The sequence below is a fragment of the Marmota flaviventris genome, chromosome 12, assembly GCF_047511675.1.
Source record: "Marmota flaviventris isolate mMarFla1 chromosome 12, mMarFla1.hap1, whole genome shotgun sequence".
In the NCBI taxonomy this organism is placed as follows: Eukaryota; Metazoa; Chordata; class Mammalia; order Rodentia; family Sciuridae; genus Marmota; species Marmota flaviventris.
In genome coordinates, this window is record NC_092509.1 from 8,974,256 (window position 1) to 8,993,265 (window position 19,010).

Genomic DNA, 19,010 nt, shown 5'->3' on the forward strand with positions numbered 1-19,010 from the left:
GATATAAAATCAACACCCATAAATCAAAGGCATTTCTGTGTAACAGTGACGAATCCTCTAGAAAGGAAATGAGGAAAACTACCCCATTCACAATAACCTAAAAAATAAATAAATAAATAAATAAATAAACTAACTTTGGAATCAACTTAACAAAAGAGGTGAAAGATTTATACAATGAAAACTACAGAACCCTAAAGAGAGAAATCAAAGAAGACCTCAGAAGATGAAAACATCTAACTTGCTCTTGGATAGGCAGAACTAATATTATCAAAATGACCATACTACCAAAACCACTATACAGATATAATGCAATTCCCATCAAAATCCCCAAGGCATTCCTCATACAAATAGAAAAAGCAATCATGAAATTCATCTGGAAAAATAAGAGATGCAGAATAGCTAAAACAATCCTTAGACTGAAGCAGGTGGCATTACTATACCAGACCTTAAACTATACTACAGAGAAATAGCAACAAAAACAGCATGGTGTTGGCACCAAAACAGACTGATAGACCAATGGGACAAAATACAGGACACAGAGACTAACCCAGAAAATTACAATTTTCTTATATTAGATAAAGGTGCCAAAAACATGCACTGGAGAGAAAAGCATCTTCAACAAATTGTGCTGGGAAAACTGGAAATTCATAAACAACAAAATAAAATGAAACCACTAGGTCTCACCATGCACAAACCTCAAATCAAAATGGACCAAGGACTTAGGAATTAAACCAGAGACTCTGCATCTAGTAGAAGAAAAAGTAGTCTGTAATATTCATCATGTGGGATTAGGGCCCAAACTTCTTTCTTAAAAAGACTCCTATAGCACAAGAATTAAAACCAAGAATCAATAAATGGGATGGAATCAACCTAAAAATTTCTTCTCAGCAAAAGAAACAATCTGTGAGGTGAACAGAAAGCCTACACCCTGGGAGCAAACTTTTACCCCTCACACATCAGACAGAGCACTAATCTCTATTGTATATAAAGAACTCAAAAAGCTAAGCACCAAAAATAAATAAATAAATAAATAAATAAATAAATAAACAAACAAACAAACAACCCAATCAACAAATGGGCCAAGGACCTGAACAGACAGTTCTCAGAAGAGGATATACAATCAATCAACAAATATATGAAAGAAATGCTTATCATCTCTAACAATCAGAGAAAGGCAAATCAAAACTTCTCTAATATATCATCTCACTCCAGTCAGAATGACAGCTATTATGAAGACAAACAGCAATAAGTGTTGGTGAGGATGCGGGGAAAAAGGCACACTCATACATTACTGGTGGGACTGCAAACTGGTGCAGCCAATTTGGAAAGCAGTGTGAAGATTCCTTGGAAATCTGAGAATTAAACCACCATTTGACCCAGCAACCCCTCTCCTCGGACTATACCCAAAGGACTTAAAAACACCATACTACAGGGACACAGCCACATCAATGTTTATAGCAGCACAATTCACAATAGCTAAACTGTGGAGCCAACCTAGATGCCCTTCAGTGGATGAATGGATAAAAAAAAAAAAAAAAAAAAAAAAAAAGTGGCATATATACACAATGGAATTTTATGCAGCAATAAAAGAGAATAAAATCATGGCATCTGCAAGTAAATAGATGACATTGGAGAAGATAATGATAAGTGAAGTTAGTCAATCCCCAAAAAACAAATGCTGAATGTTTTCTGATATAAGGAAGCTGACTCATAGTGGGGTAGAGAGGGGGAGCATGGAAGGATTAGATGAATTCTAGATAGGGCGGGGGGAGAGGGAAAAGGAGGGGACAGGGGATTAGCAAGGATGGTGGAATGTGATGGACATCATTATACAAAGTACATGTATAAGGACATGAAATGGGTGTCAAAATTCTTTATATACACAGATATGAATAATTCTGGTATATATGTGTAATAAGAGTTGTAATGCATTCTGCTTCGATTTCTTTATCTAAAATAAATGAATGAATCAATAAATAAATAGATAAATAGCAAGCAAACGGGTTTTCCCAAATGTAAATCCTTTTATGTCTTTGAATAAAACTGTCAAAATTAAGTACTGCCCAACATTGCTTATCCACAGGATTTTCTTTTTTTTTTTTTTTTTTTTTTTTAATATTTATTTTTTAGTTTTCGGTGGACACAACATCTTTGTTTGTATGTGGTGCTGAGGATCGAACCCGGGTTGCACGCATGCTAGGTGAGTGCGCTACCACTTGAGCCACATCCCCAGCCCTCCACAGGATTTTCTAAAGTTTGTTTTTTTCTTTCTTTCTTTCTTTTCTTTCTTTTTTTTTTTTTAATACAACTGAACAAAACTAAAACATCTGAACCCTTTGTATTTCTTACTTGCATAGGATTTATTCATTTTGGCAGGAATCTTTCCAAAAGAATCTTTCTAGTACTCAGAATAAACTGCAAAAACTAAAAGATTTCCCACATTTTTCACTTCACAGGGCTTCTCTCCATGAGTATTTTCATAAAAGAGAAGAAAAATAGGTCTGGAACATGAAGCTGATAAAGTGTAGCAAATCGCCCCCATTCAGAGTGTTTGTTTTCCAGTGAGTGAAATGGCTTTGAAGACAACAGGGAAAATGTAATGATTTGCCATATTTTTTCACATTTAAACAGTTGTGGTGATGTATGCCTTTAATCCCAGAGACTTGGGAGGCTGAGGCTGAAGGATCACAAGTTTGAGGCCAGCCTCAGCATTTTAGGTAGACCCTAAGGAACTCAGCAATTCCCTGTCTCAAAATTAAAAATATAAAAAAGAATGAGGATGTGTCTCAGGGGTAGAGTGCCACCAGACCAAAACTCCAGTACAATCCCCAGTACAGTATTCAGCAGAGTGAGCCCTTTTTTTGTGTTTGAAGGTGACAAGAAATATTGATTCACCACATTTCACATTTAAAAAAAATTTTCTCCAGTAAACTTCCAACATGTTGATGAGAACAGTGATAACAGAAGACTTTTGTCAATTGTTTTCATCAGCACAATTTCTTTGCAATTTGAGTTTGTTCATGTAAGTGAAGCTGATGGGATATAACAAAGGCTTTTCCCCATTGTTGACATTCATAGGGCTTCTCTCCAGTGTGAGTTCGTTCATGTGAGCAAAGATGAGAGGACTGAGTGAAAGCTATGCCACACTGCTTACATTCATAGGGTTTCTCTTGAGTGTGAGTCCCTTCATGTCTGTGAAGGAAAAAGGAAGAAATGAAGATTTTTCCACATTGTTGGTATTCATTAGGTTTCTCTTCTGCATGAATTCTTCCATGTATGTGAGGTTCACTGGATGTGTCAAGGCGTTCTCCACATTGTTGATATTCATAAGGCTTCTCTCCAGTATGCTTTTTTTCATGTCTGTGAAGATGATGGGATTGAGCAAAGGCTTTGCCACACTGCTTACATTCATAGGGCTTCTCTCCAGTATGTGTTCTTCCATGTCTCTTAAGGTGACTGGATTTAGCAAAGGCTTTTCCACATTGTTGACATTCATAAGGCTTCTCCCCAGTATGAGTTCGTTGATGTTTGTGAAGTTGAGAAGATTCAGCAAAGGCTTTTCCACACTGTTTACATTCATAGGGCTTCCCTCCAGTATGAGTTTGTTCATGTTTGTGAAGCTGAGAAAATCTAGCAAAGGCTTTTCCACACTGCTTACACTCATAGGACTTCACTCCAGAATGCGTTTGTTCATGTATGTGAAGGTAAAAGGCAGTAGTGTAGACTTTTCCACATTGTTGACATTGATAGGGCTTCTCTCCTCTATGAGTCCGTTCATGTCTGTGGAGGGAAAAAGAAGTAGTGAAGACTTTTCCACATTGTTGACATTCATTGGGCTTCTCTCCAGTATGGATTTGTTCATGTATCTGAAGGTAAGACAAAGTAGTGAAGGCTTTCCCACATTGTTGACATTCATAGGGTTTCTTTTTCATATGAGTTTTTTTATGTGAGTGAAGGCTAGAAGACTGAGTAAAAGCTTTGCCACACTGCTTACATTCATAGGGCTTCTCCCCAGTATGAGTCCGCTCATGTATCTGAAGGTAGGAAGAAGTACTGAAGGCTTTCCCACATTGTTGACATGCATAGGGCTTCTCTCCTGTATGAGTTTTTTCATGTGAGTGAAGGTTAGAGGACTGAGCAAAGGCTTTGCCACACTGCTTACATTCATAGGGCTTCTCTCCAGTATGTGTTCGTTCATGTCTGTGAAGGGAAAAAGAAGTAGTGAAGACTTTTCCACATTGTTGGCATTCATTGGGATTCTCTCCAGTATGGATTTGTTCATGTATCTGAAGGTAAGATGAAGTAGTGTAGGCTTTTCCACATTGTTGACATTCATAGGGTTTCTCTCTAGTATGTTTCCTCTGATGTATTCTAAATAAACTTCGGTAAGCAAAGTCTTTCCCACATACGTTACATTTAAAAAGTACTTTCCCAGTGTGCGTGATCACGAGACTGTGAAGACTTGTGGGTGAAACCAAGGTTTTACCACCTTCTTTACATTCATGGGATTTCTCTCCAGAATGAGTTCTTTCATGTTTTCTATATAAAGTGGGGGAATGAAAGGCTTTCCCACATACCTCACATTGAAAATGTTTACCTCCACTATGGGTTCTTGTGTGTCTTTGAACACCTGTGGGAGAAGAGACTTCATCACATTGTTGACATTCATCAGGTTGCCACCCAGTATGAGAATCTTCATGCCTTTGAATGTCATTGGAACAACTGATGACTTTCCCACATACTGTATTTTCATAGGGTCCTTCTCCAGTTTGTGTTAACATTTGTGTGTGAACATTTTTGAGAGAAACCAGAGATTTCCTGTATTGTTTCAATTCACATGGCTTCTCTTCACATTCTTCATGCTTGTAGTGTTCGTGTCCATAGTGAGATGTGATCTGCCTATGAAGGAATGAAGGGCATATGAAGTCTTTGTCACACATAATACAGTCACATGAATTTACTCTATTAAAATTTTTCTTTGCTTAAGAATTGGAATCTCATTGAAAGTTTCCCCACACTGTTCTTTGCCTTTGAAGTTTAGCATATGACTTCTTTGAAGAACGACCAGCACATTATTAATACTTGATTAATTCATGTTGTATTTATTTAAGGTCCTAGGCTAACGTTACTACCAACATGAGGTAAAGCCTAGGTTTTTCAAACTTGTTCAAATTGCCAGAACAAAGAGATTGAGAGGAAACAATGCTTTGCAACACAGCTTGCCTATGGTTATTATCCAAATAGTGATAATCACATATGAAATTTCATAATACTTTCTGCAAGTCAAGCACTTTGAAAAGACTGAATATCTTTTACAGTTAAATTATATAATTTATTTCAGTTGTCAATAGACTTTATTGATTTAAATGTGGTGCTGAGAAGAGAACCCAGTGCCTCAAGCATGCTAGGCAAGCTCTCTACCACTGAGCCACAACCCCAGTCCCAGTGAAGTATATATTTCTGGTAAAAAAATCTTATAAGAATAAATACATTTAAAGTTGTGCAAATTTCTTGCATTCGTTTTAAAAATTATATGGCATTCTCAGATTCCCTCAAGGATTCCTCTTGTGAGTACAATTACCTTACATTGCTTCCAGAATGTTTGATCTGATCTTCAAAGTTCTTCTCATCACATTTGTTTCCTAAAATGCCAAACCACATCATTTAAAATTTTTTAAGAGCTAGAAATGATTTTTCAAATCCTAGGTGCATTTTATGCTACAATAATTCACCAACTGATTGTCTTTCCATGTTCTACATGAATAAAAAAAAATTAACACAAATTCTCTAATTAAATAAATACACAAATTATTACCTATAGATGCCAGGTTTCTGAGGACTTCCAGCATCACATCTCGGTAAAGGTTCTTCTGGGAAGCATCCAGCAAAGCCCACTCCTCCTGCATGAAGTTCACAGCCACATCCTCAAAGGTCACTGAGATCTAAAATATCTCACAAATGTGTAGTGGAGGCCAGGAGAGATTTGACAGCATGAGAAATCTATACTCAACATGCATGATGTTCACATGATTCCCTGGCCTCCCGATTAATTCCATGATTTGGTCATTGAAATCTTCAGTGCATTTAATACTTCACAGTCACTCCAACAGTAGAATTGGGCCACACACAAGGTAAATACTAGAGTGTTGTACACCCTTCCTGTGGTGAGTTCACAGGAAGTAAGAGGGGCTCCCGAGTCACCCTTATCTTATTTGTTGATTGTATCTCTATCACCTTCTTACCAACATCCTGTGCAGTAGAGAGCTAATATTAGCACTCTCCATATTACTTACCCTTAGAAAAGAAAGCTGACTGAGTAGGAAATTGCTGGGATCACAAAACTCAGCATTTGAGAGATCCTGCCAACCACAGTGGCTCATTGAGCCTACACAGTTAATATAGATAACATGGTATTTACTGATCTCCTGTTTCCTTCTGAAAGTCAATTGTTCCATCCTTAAAGAAGTGCCTAGAATCAGCCCCAACTCACACCCTCAGAGTATGGAGTCACTAAAGAGTTTCCCTCATAGACAACAGTTAGACAATCTTCCACACAGATTGTCACAATGTGTTCACTGGGGACTGAGCTCAACTTGGGTGATTACACTGAGGACAACTATAAGTTTGCAGGTGCTTTACTCCCGAACAAATTTACCCAATTAGTAATCAAGCACATTGGTTAAGACAACAATAAAATAATTTCTGGTGGTTAATGTCAAAGCAGAATGGGGTGTGTGGAAAAACGGCATGTGTCCCTGAAAACTCGATGACCCCAAGATGTCACCTTGTCCAAACAACAGCCTTCAAAATAATATCGGTTTGAAAAATGGTTTTCTTAACATACAGCAGAAAATCCTTTCCCAAACCTCATGGCAAACATGAATGTCCAATGATTGTCAAACTCTTCTGAACAGCAGATGTCTCACTCAGATAATGTACAGTCAGTCATGAGACACACACCACCATTCTGCTCAAGGACATTTTGATAAAGATAGGCCACATGTACAATGATGGTCTGTCATCAAAGAGATTCCTCCTTCCTGTAGCACAGCTGGTGCAAGGAAACCTCAGGCACAAGCACTTCCAGAGTTTGTTAAAGCAGCAGGTTTGCAGCACAGAATCCTGAACTATCCCATGCTGACTGCTTGTGAAACAGGCCACTCCACGTGGGTCTCTAAGAAGGCTATGATTTCTGCACAGTGTGGAACAGCCAAAAGGACCACCTACCAGAACATGACCCTGCCACTCACAAAGAACCATGCTCAAGGACTTAAGATACATGACATTTGAAGCAGGACAGTATTCAACAGAGGTTGGTAGGAGCCAAAAAAAAAAGCCCTTAGTGGGCTGTTCTTTGTAGCATGGAAAAAGTATGAGTGATAGCAGGTGTCTTGGAGACAGATCACAATGATGGTCCAGGCAAACTGAAACCTAAGTGGCAAAGGGTACTTCATCCATCTATTCTGCAGACAAATATCGTTTATTATACCTTTAACTGTGAAAGACTAAAACATATTTCAAAAATTTAAAAAAAATATATATAATTACTACCCACACACCCCCAAAAAAGAAAGGCAAGACATCTCAAACAGGATTCCATGACACACTTAAGACCTGCCACCAATTTTCTACTGTTATTTCCAGACAACAGAAATTGAGTTAAAACCTCCTAATTCTTTAGTTTTATATTTTTTTTAGTTGTAGTTGAACACAATAGCTTTATCCTATTTATTTATGTGGTGCTGAGGATTGAACCCAGGACCTCGTATATGATAGGCAAGTTCTCTACCACTGAGCAACAACCCCAGCCCACATTCTAATTCTTTATATGGCATATTTTACCATATTATTAAAATTAATTACGTAAAGTATTAAATAGAAAACTATGAAAGACTCTCATGATCATGAATGCAAAATTCCTCATCAAGCAATACTTTATTGAATCCAAAAATAAATAAAAGAATTATAACCACAGCCAAGAGGAAATTATTACAGCTATGTAAGACTGATTCCAAATTTAAAACTCAGTTAACATTATCCAGGGACCAGCATACTACTGTGGAAAGTCAAGCCCAGTGGCCCAGATCCACTCACATGGGCCTCTGCAGGGCCCAGGAACACAGCACACATGCAAGGCCGATTCAGAATTGAAAAACCAATTAACATTATCCATCACAACAAAAAGCTAAATAATAAATATGAAGCTGGGCATGGAGGCCATGACTGTGGTCCTTGCCAATCAGGGAGCCGAGGCAGGATGATCCCAGCTTTGAGTCCACCCTGGGAAATTTAGCAAGACTCTGTTTCTAAACAAAAAATTAAAAGTTTTGGGAATGTACCTCAATGGTAGAGCAGCCCTGAGTCCAACACCCAGCACCAAAATAAAAAGAAAAACAAACACACACCACTAATAAAAGAGAAATATATAAATCTAACAAAAATCTGTATGACAAAAACTGCTAAACTCTAATAAAAATATCAGAGACAAGGAAAATATATGGAGATACTTTATGTTCACAGATGGGACGCATCAGTGTTACCATCAATTCTTACCAATTTCATTCATGGATTCAATATAATCCCAATAAAAAATCTTTTAAGTTATGTTTTCAGTAACAAAAGATCCAGAACAACCAACACAGTAATGAACACTCAATTCACAGGATGAACACTACCTGGGGTTAACAACTACTAAAAATCTACAATCATTAAGACACAGTGGTTTTTGGCACAGTATAGAAATATTCCACTGATCTTTGACAAAGGAGCAAAGGAAAATCAATGGAAAATATACTCTTTTGGACAATGTTGCCAAAGCACCTGGACATTAATTAACATATAGAAAAACAAAACATTCTCATTTCACAGATGTCACAGAGCTCCCAGTGGAGCCTCAGTCTCAAAGTAGGACACACAGCTGGGGCTGCAGCTCTAGCAAAGCACCTGCTTGGCACATAGGAGGCCCAGGGTTCACTTGTCGGCACCAAAAAATTGCCTATACATTGTAGTACCTAATGAAAAATTTCAAACTTCACTAAAATAACAAAGAAGTACTTACAGAGAAATCTGGGCTGGCATGACAGCTTCATATGCAACATCAAACACATGATCTGTGAGTGAAAAACTTGTAAATAGAACTTGATCAAAATGAAGTTTGCGTTTTTCAAAAGATGCACTTGAGAGAATGAGAAGACATGCTGGAGAACTGGACAAAATGTTGTCAAAAAACATAGTGACACTTGGTTGGTATTCAACATACATGAACAATACTCAGTAAAAAAATAAGCAACCAACTCGAAAGTGGGAAAAAGATTTAGAAAGACACTCATTCAATAAATAGGCACAGTTAATACATGTGTGAGAAGATATTCACCAGCATATAATTAGGAAACTTCAAAATGAACAATGAGGTGCCACCAGATACTCACTGGAGTGGTGAAATGCCAAACACCAAAAGCTCCAAAAGACAGTGAAAACATGAATCAGCAAGAACCCTTCCCTTGCTCATGTGAATGGAGAGAAGAACACTCTTTCTGGAAGACAGTCACACTCTTACAAAATAAACATGGTGCTCTCTACAATTAATTCACCACACTCCCAGGTGTCTATGCAAATGAGGTGAAAATTTTGCACAGAAAACTTCTCAGCAGTGACTACAGCAGCCATATCCAGAACTGCCCAAAGCTAGAAGCAAGGAAGATGCACCTTTCAATGCTGAATGGACAAGCTGCAGTTTAACCACACCAAAGAACATCACCCAGAAAATGAGGTCTGCAGCCTGGAAAGACACAGCACCCTTAAATACAGACTGGTAAGTGAGAGAAGCCAGTCTGAAAGGCCAAGTTCAGTAAGATTCCAAGTCAAGAACATTCTGGAAAAGACAACATTATTGATGCACTGAAACTCTTCTGTATGATATTATTATGTAGAGTATGTGACACACAAAACACACCACACAGAGGAGGAACCCCAAGATAAAGGATGGATTTCAGCTGAGGATAAGGTGTTGCTTCATCCACTCTCTTAATAAAATGTAGGACACTGATTCAGTAACTAACAAGCATCCAAAATCAATGCAAAATGTGGAGAAATGGTGTTTGATAATATGTGTAATGGCTCATTTGAATTGTCAACCCCATTGGATTAAGAGATACCTGTGATTAAGAGGCCTCTGTGTGTGTCCATGAGGGTGTGTCTACAAATGATTGGCATATGGGATAGCAAACCAAACTGGAGAACCTCCTTAGGTATAGGCAGCACCATCCAATAGGACAGTGTCTTGGGTGGAACAAAAGTTGGAAGAAGAAGGAAGTAGCAGCAGAGTAAGCCCCTTTCTTCTCCAATGGCTGCTGCAATGGCCTGAGGATATCAGACTCTGCCTTCTTCACTCTCCCAAAGTGGACTGTGCCAGTGATTCTCCAGGAAGTTCCAGAACCTTTGGTCTGAATTAGGGCAGCACCATTGATCCCTCTTGTTCTGAGGCTTCAGCCTCTTGGACTCTGCAGCTACTACTTCTCAAGCTCTCCAGCTGCAGACTGCCACTGTGGACATCCAGCTTCAGGTCAAGTAGGCCAATCTAATAAGCCCCCTTTTATAATCATACTTCCTCTTGATGCTGTTCCTCTAGAGAACACTGACTAACAAACTATGTAAGCTTAAAATTGCTCTGAAAAACAAAATTGATTTAATAAGGAAGTGAATGAACTACCATGCCATAAACTTTAACAAATATAAACATAAGAAACAATATTACATAATGAATACCTTTCCCAAATAATAATGCAAAAAATAAAGCAAAGAAGAAGAGTCATAGTTACAAATTTCAAAACTATGGAAAAAGCAAAGAAACTGATTTTCAATACTATTTCCATCTGGAAAGAAATTGGATGATAAGTCTTCAAAAGTCATTCCAACTGCTGGTGTGGTGGTGTGCACCTGTCATTTTAGCCACTAGGGAGGTCAAGGCAGGGAAACAGCAAGTTGGAGGCTCTCTCAGGAATTTAGCAAGACACCCAGAAATTTTGTGATTCTTGGCCTTCATCAACTATAAATGGGGGGACTGGCATTGTAGCTGAGTGGCAGAGCACTTGCTAGCACGTATGAGGCACTGGGTATGATCCTTAGCACCACAGAAAAATTAACAAAATAAGGTATCCTGCCCATCTACAACTATACAAAATAAAATAAATAGGTACAAAATAAATAGGAAGGGCTGAAGATGTGCTCAGTGGTCAAGTGACTGTAGGTTTATTCCCCAGTAAAACACCTGCCCACCTCCAAAATGCTGTTCATGCATTGAAATTCATTTTTTGAGGACAACATAAGCATGAGCAAGTCCCTGGCTTCAATCCCAGCACTCAATACATAAGCAAATAAGTAAACAACAGTCTACAATACTAATTTTCTTGGGGTGGAGCGTAGCTCAGTAGTAAGAGCTTGATAGCCCTCGGTTCAATCCCCAACAGTCCATGTACACACACACACACACACACACACACACACAAGAAGAAAAAAAAAAACCTGAAAATATATGTAATGAGTGATAAAAAAGATTATAATACAAAAGATACACAACGAAAGGCAACAAAAATCAATGAAAAGACAACATACTTTCTTACAAAGGAGACTGAACTTTCCCATAATCTACACTCTTTGAAAAAACAAAGAGCATTTCAGTAAATTATGTGAAATTAAGGGCATGGATTATTGTGTTTTTTTGGGTGAACCTAAGAAAAACTATATCTAAAATGAAAATAGTACACTGTATCTAAGACCAGTGAAAATATTGTACAGGACAGAGAGAGTAGAGAGAGCATTTATATTACTCCCAAGTTTCATTAGCTAAAAGGCTAGCTCCCAAATGGGTGGCCCTAGGAGGAGGTAATTAGGAGGGAACAGGAATCAGGTGACATGGTGGGAGTGCTTGTGAGAGGATCAGTAACCTTACTTAGACATATATATCTCTCCTTTTCAGAAAACAGGTGTCATTTATTATTTCACTGATAAATTATTCAGTGATTAAATGATCACAGTTGGGTATTTTAGGTATTGCCAAAATTGTCCTTAAAACTTCTTATGAAGATGGGTGTGATGGTGCACATCTGTAAACCCAGTGGTTCAGGGTTCAGAGGCCCAAGGTGATGTAGCAAGACCCGGACTCAAAAGGAAGAATCTAAAAGGGGCTAGGGATGTGGCTCAGTGGCTAAGCACCTCTGGGTTCAATTCCTGATACCAAAAACCACACAGCTAACATGAACCTGCCAAGTCCAGACAACAAGGGCAACAACAAACTGTCATCCCCTGTCAAATTCATCAGCTTGTCAACAACTGTAACTAATTTACATAAAATCAAATTCATACATTTATCCACCACAATTTTTGTAGAAATGGATTCATTTTCTGCAGCAATAATGGTAGACAGAGTTGCTCTGTATCTTAAGTGGCATTCTGGAGTCTAGGACATGGATTTCAATTGGAAATCATTGAAAAGACAAGATCAAATCTCACATATTGTCTATGCATACTCAGGGATAGCAAAAGGTAAATTAGATGTTTTTGTTTGTTTGTTTGTTTTTCTGTTCTGTTCTTTTTCTTTGGTTTGGGATCAGAGATTAAACGCAGAGGAACTTTATTGATAAGTCACATCCCCAGACATAAGGCCTGGCTAAGTTGCTAAGCTGTCCTCAAGTTTGCAATCCTCCTACCTCAGCCTCTGGAACAGCAAGGATCACAGGTGTGCACCAGTGTACCTGGCTGTAATTTTTTAACAATGGAAATGTAACTAGACTTTTTAAAATCCACTTTTTTTCTTGCCTATTTAATAATAGTCTATCCCATTTGGCTCTGAAAAAAATAAACCTAGGCCTCAAAAAAGTGAGCAGATCATTTCAAAGTGATACACAGAAAGCTTTGGTGCTGAGGAAGCACACATGTGTCAGGCTCAAGGGGCAGGGAAGGTCCCTGACATCTGGAACATGACCCCTCCTGTCTTGCTTCCTGAAAGCCTCTAAGATCACCCTCCCAGGGACCTAGACCATGACTCCAGTCTATGAGGCTTTTCAGGTTTGCACAGCTCTGCATTGACATGGGTGTTCCTTATGCTCTGGGAGAGGTTTCGCTCCTTCACACTGTGAGACTAAAAGGGCAGGAATCACTGGTGACCTGGCCCCTCAGCACCAGCATCCACAGGCTGACTGTCCACCTGTCTCCAAGGAATGGGAACAGAGCTTAGGAAAAAAAGTCCCAAGGAAGTAGCTGTCTAGAGGAGGCCTGTTCCAGGAGATTCCTCAGCCCAGGGCCCCCAGCAGCTTCCCTGAGAGGCTGCACCCCACACCTCAGGCTGTCCTCTAGGAGGAGCTGACCCAGGGCCTGAAATTCTGTTCACCCTGCAGAGAGGCTGTGGGCACCTTGTGGCAGCTCCAGGAGAGAATAGTGGCTGAGGACATGGGACCCTGTGAGGCGTCCAAAGGGAACCTCTGCCCAAAAAATCTGACATGGTGTCTACACCTAAGGAAGATAAAAGGAGAAGCACAAGATATTTACAGCTGTGAACTCAAGTTCTCTATACAGTTGCATCTACATCAAAGAACCTTCAGAGTACTTGACTTGGCTAACCAGACCACCATGAGGGTGAAAAGGCAGGGTTCTGTATGGAGAGCAAAAATTATCTTGGGCTATCTTAAGCCCTTTAATAGCCAATTATCTTAATTTCTGTATCAGACCACAATTCTCAAAACTATTAAATTTCTCAGAATATATCACTACCCTTACCAGACATCTAGTCCCCACGATCTACCAAAGTAAGAATATAATAACAACAGACAGAAGAAATTTCTTTTTTCTTCCTTCCTTTCTTTCTTTTTCTGTAGCCCACCAATCTGATGATCCTACCAATGCAATTGCATATGTAGTGATACAGTTTCTTTTATAAAAGTTCTTGTAGGCCAGGCACAGTGTCACACAAGTGTAACCCCAGTAGCTTGAGACTATATGGTAGAAGGATTGCAAAATTCAAAGTGAGCCTCAGCAACTTAGTGAGGCCATAAGGAACTTGGTGAGATCATGTCTCAAAATACAGCTTAAAAAGGACTGATTGTGGTTCAGTGATTAAGTGCCCCTGGGTTCAATCCTTGTCTTTCAGGGTGGGACACATACATAATTTAGGGTCACTTGAATCCACGTTCCTGAATATGGTCATTAATATTTGGATCAAAATGAACTATTTTCCATAGCTGGGATTGCCAATGCCTTTAATGTCAACAGCTTGAGAAACTGAAGCAGGAGGGTGAGGACTTACAGGCCAGGCTGGGCAACATAGCCAGACCCCATCTGAAAATCAAATTTAATGAGCTGGGGATGAAGAACAGAAGAATGAATTAAACACTATTATCCTATGTGCATATATGACTACAGGACTGGTGTGAATCCACATCAAGTACAACCAGAAAAAGGAGCAGTTACACTCTATTTATGTGTGCTGTGTCAAAATGCATTATAATGCCATGTATAACTAATAAAAACAAATTTAAGTAAATAAATAATTTATGTCAAAGTGGGGCAGGGGGGGTTGGTACATAACCCAAGATTCAATATCCCTAGGTTCTATAAACAAATGCCTTTTTCCTTTTAAAGTAATTATTTTGACCAAACACAGGGAATTATTAAGTGATTATTCTTTCCCCTCAAGTATAATATTCACAAATAGAAAACAAATGCTTTCAAAAGTGTTCTTCTTATCAGGGACAGTGGCACAGGCCTTGTTAAAATGGCCTTAGGCCTGAGCCTAAGCAACTTCATTTTAAAAGACCTGCAGTTTCACCAGGCACATCCACAGATCCCTCCAGTAAGGCCTCAAACAAGTTACTTCCCCTCACCCTGATAAAGAGAGTGAAGCCTCTGGCAGGCTGTCCTTGCCTGATAAGAAGGAAAGGCAAGAAAATCGGGGTGGAGATGACCCCAGGGTAAATGATGTCACTGAGAAATAAGGTGGTAGCTGATAAGGATTGAAAGGGTGATCAAAAGCCCCAAAATTTAGTATAAATGATAGAGCTGATGAACAGGAATTCAGCCAGCTGAAACAAGGATGCACATAAGCTGGAGAGCCTGCTGAGGACCTGACATCCCATCACTTGGCATCTTTCCTGAGACCCTGGGAGATCCTCACCATTCTCAAACTCTACTGCCTCCTCTGGACCTTGGTGAGAGCTGCAACTCCTCTCTACAACCTCCTCCTCAACTGGTCATCTGCTCCACCAAGAAAAGCCTGCCTTGGTTCTAGACATGATCACCTTGGTCTGAGTGAGTGTGCATCTGCGGGACTCAAAGGCTAAAACATAAGACCTTTGAACTTAGCATGCAGAGGGAATGTCTGTCATTAGCCTGTCATGATTAAGTGTGTTTTGCAGTGCTGAGAATGAATCTAGAATTGTTTGCTGTGAATTAATTAAGCTAGAATTGTTTGTTGTGAATTGATTATGTCTATTGCAGTGCCTACATTAAGGATTGTTGTTTTCTTGATTAAGAACCTATACAGTTAAACTGTATTGAGTAATTTGAGTGAAAAAAGCATTGAAAGGGACAGAAGTGTGTGGACATTCTCTATTTCTCCCCTTGACTGCATAAATCACAGTTTTGCCCCCTGTAATCCCAGGAACTTTGGAGGCTGAAGCAGAAGCCAGATTTACAGATAGGTAGTTAGGCAAATTGGGTCTAATATTGTGTAAGATGTATAAAACAGAGGCCATTATAGAGAATGGAGTCCTGGAAACCAGAGCAGCAATTGAAATGTTAATGTCCCCAAGGCCTGAATCCATTCTAAGGAACAGTTAATGAAACAGCTCCCAGCAAACAGGGAAGTGCTAATCCAAAAGCCACCCCAGGCCCTTCCTGCCCAGATTACTCCTCCATCCCACCTATCTCCTACCTTTTGGATCTTCCCACCTGCATTCTATCACTGCAACATGATGAGAAACAAGGTGTGGGAAAGCGGAAAGAAGACTTTAGCTATAAAAGAGGGAAGACCTCCCCCTTACAGGGATTCCACCTTTTGGGTCCCCTTCTTCCTACGTGGAGAAGTCTTTTCTGCTGTCCTTTAAAAAACCTTCTACTTTCCACTCTACATTTGCCTTCGTGTACTTCTCTGGTGTTATACTTCAGCATTTGGGGAAGCAAGGACTCATCACTGGTAAACAGCAGTAAGAATCACAAGTTGGAGACCAGCTTCCACAACAAGTGGGTGCAGATCTCAAAATTCAGTAAAAGTGGAGGCTGGGGATGTGGCTGATAAAGCTCCCCGAGTTTGGATACCCAATTAAAAGAAAAGAAATATTCTTTCCAATATTTCACTAGATGAAAAGTGACAATTAGCAGACGGTGTCCATTTGAACCCAGAGGGAAGAATGAACGTCTGGGTAAGCTGTGAGGTGGAGGGAAGGTGGTGTTTTAGAAGGCAGGAGGCGCCTGCAATTTGGAGGACCTACAGCAGCCTCCAGAGGAGCTCCACTGGGAGAAGGAAGGTGCATTTGTGGCCCTGCTTCCTACACGTTGGGAAGAGTGGGTCGGGCCACCAGTAGGGAGCAAAAAGGACACCAGGGACCTGAGCCGCCCTTCCAAACCCAGGGAACCAGGGGACAGGGTCCAGGGCCACCCTCCAGCGGGGACTCTGCCACGTTCAGCAGCTCACCTCAAAGACCCAAAACCCAGCTCACCCCATGAGACCAAGGGACAGGGCCACCCGCCAGCAGGGACTCCCGCAGCGCTCCCCAGCTCACCCGCGCGCCGGGTGACATGTACCTTCAGCCTTGGTCTCAAACTCACCATTTTTGTCTTCCGTGGTGACCCGGCGTCCTCCCGAGGAACCTCCAGGAACCCGAGACAGGGGGGGAGAGGAGGGGGGACACAGGCTGCACAAAGTCACCTGAGTCCCTGGAGCAGAGAACTCTCAGCTTGAAGGATGAGGAGCGGAGTCGCTGAGGAAGAAAAGCCCGCGAGATTGCGGAAGCCCGCCCTTCCTCTCCCTCTGGGCACTGATTGGAGAGTTCCCCCCAGCGTCCCGGATGGATGGCCTCCAGGCCCGCCTCTGCATCGTGAATGACAGATAACATTATCCAATCACTGGGTGAAATTGGGTAGAGTGACAGATTCTTAGCCCCAGCCCTTTTCAAGCGGAGCTTTTCAGCTGTGCTTGGAACTAATCCAGGTGGGAAGCCTTGGTTTAGCCTCTGGTACAGAGGTGACAACTATCGCTGAGCTAGGCTTCAGCCATAGAGTGCTTTCAGAGCATGGCCAAGGCCCTGGGTTTAACCTCAACACAAAAACAAAGCACAGTTTCTCAGGGAGGCTAAGACTGGAGGATCCCAAGATCAGGTCAGCATCTGCAAACAGTGAGATCCTCTCTCTCTTTTTTTTTTTTTTTTTTAAGTTGTAGATGATGCAATCTTTATTTATTTCTTTTTATGTGGTGCTGAGGATCGAACCCAGTGCCTCATGTGTGTGAGGCAGGCATTCTACCACTGAGGTACAACCCCAGCCCCTAGAGACCCTCTCTTAAAATAAAATGAAAAAGGTGGGGATGTAGCTCAGAGGTCCAGGTCAAGCCCCACTGGGTGTGTATATATATATATATATATAACCTCAGGCAAATTAGAAAGACACTGTCTCCAAATTGTTGAAACACTTTTAAAGATATCATATATATCATATATATATATATATATATATATATATATATATGTATAATATTTACTAATGAAACAATTTGAAAATTATTTTAGTAATTCTCATTACCTCCTGGCCTCTGATCTGTGAGGAGGCAGCCTGAGTTATAAAAGGAAACATTTGGGGTTGGAGCTGTGGCTCAGTGTTCCATCCCCAGCAGAGAAAGGGGTGGGGTGGGGGGAGGTAACCAACCCTCTAAAACAGCAATGTGCAGTGGAAATAAAATGGGCGCCTTGTGCTCAATGTAGATAGTCTACATTCTACTATTATCAATTCTTATGTACAGACTGACTCTGCTGATTCAAGAAGTCTGGTCAGCTGTTTGCCCTAAAAGCAAAAAGAAAAGGCATTGATTGAAAGCAGGAAAGAAACTTTTACCAGTGCAGCTACACCAGGGAGACAAGGAAACCCTGTCCTTACCCTGTGTTCAGGTACTGACAAGGGCTTTGAGATTTTCTAGAATGGGAAATCATTGCCATGAATGTATAGGGGAAATTGTATGTAGGAGTTTGTATTTATTGTAAAAGAATAATATTGTATTATTATTGCAATAGGTGATATGCAAATAATATCATAACATGTAAAATTGTATTAGGTTAGGCTTTAGGCATCTGTAGTCTCATAACATGTCTGTGAGCTCAAGCTCATTTGCCCCTTGAAATATGTCATTCTATTGCACAGACTGACCTCATTATTTTCTCTCAGTATAAAGTTCCCCTCTTTTCTACCCTTTCCATGTCAAGGTTTCAGATGCACCAACATTTTCAGGAAAAGCCACAAGCCCATCTGCATCCTGCCTAGGAAGCAACGTACCCCCAGAAGCTGACCCAGCGCTCTCAGCTTCCTGGGTTTCAACTGATAGTTAAACAAGAAAGAAATAATAACCCTGCTCAGCTCTGCCAGAAAACCCGCATATAAAACATAAAAATTTGCCACTTGGGGCCAATACAGCCTGTCATATTAACTCCCATAATGGAAAGTAAATACAATTTTATTCTCTTCTCTTAAGTTGGACTTTGTGAAGTCTTTCACATCCTGCACAGTGTCTCACATTCATTCTACCTAACAATATTGCCCATGGACAAGGGGGGATCTTGTGTAAAAAGTGTGGAAACATGGGCACATAACTGCCCAGAGCTGAGAATTGAATTCCAGGTGCTTTTATTGTCCCCCATGTAGAGATTGAATTGAGGGTGGGGGCACTTTAGCACTGAGCTACATCCCCAGCCCCCCTTTTCACTGTGGTTCAAACAAGGTGGGTGGGAACATAACTGTGATGGATCTGAGAAAATAAC

General features: G+C 40.3%; 1 protein-coding gene and 1 long non-coding RNA gene across 2 annotated transcripts; one reads left to right on the forward strand and one right to left on the reverse strand.

Annotated features, from left to right (window-relative positions):
• Positions 1 to 1,721: 1,721 nt before the first annotated feature.
• LOC114102547 (zinc finger protein 14-like) lies at positions 1,722 to 17,057 on the reverse strand. Its single transcript, XM_071619796.1, has 4 exons — positions 16,816 to 17,057; positions 5,816 to 5,942; positions 5,582 to 5,642; positions 1,722 to 4,899 (listed from the first exon to the last, which is right to left on the reverse strand). The coding sequence occupies exons 1-4, from the start codon at positions 16,816 to 16,818 to the stop codon at positions 2,988 to 2,990; spliced, it is 2,103 nt and encodes a 700-aa protein (XP_071475897.1). The 5' UTR covers positions 16,819 to 17,057; the 3' UTR covers positions 1,722 to 2,987.
• LOC114102548 (uncharacterized) lies at positions 14,877 to 18,723 on the forward strand. Its single transcript, XR_003584527.3, has 2 exons — positions 14,877 to 15,297; positions 18,459 to 18,723. It is a non-coding gene; the product is annotated as an uncharacterized lncRNA (long non-coding RNA).
• Positions 18,724 to 19,010: the final 287 nt, after the last annotated feature.

Coding starts and splice junctions, on each gene's coding strand:
- LOC114102547 (XM_071619796.1), bottom strand. Junction 5,643..5,815: donor CAGAAACCTGGCATCTATAG/GTAATAATTTGT, acceptor TTGGCATTTTAG/GAAACAAATGTGATGAGAAG. Junction 4,900..5,581: donor CATTCTGGAAGCAATGTAAG/GTAATTGTACTC, acceptor ATTCCTTCATAG/GCAGATCACATCTCACTATG.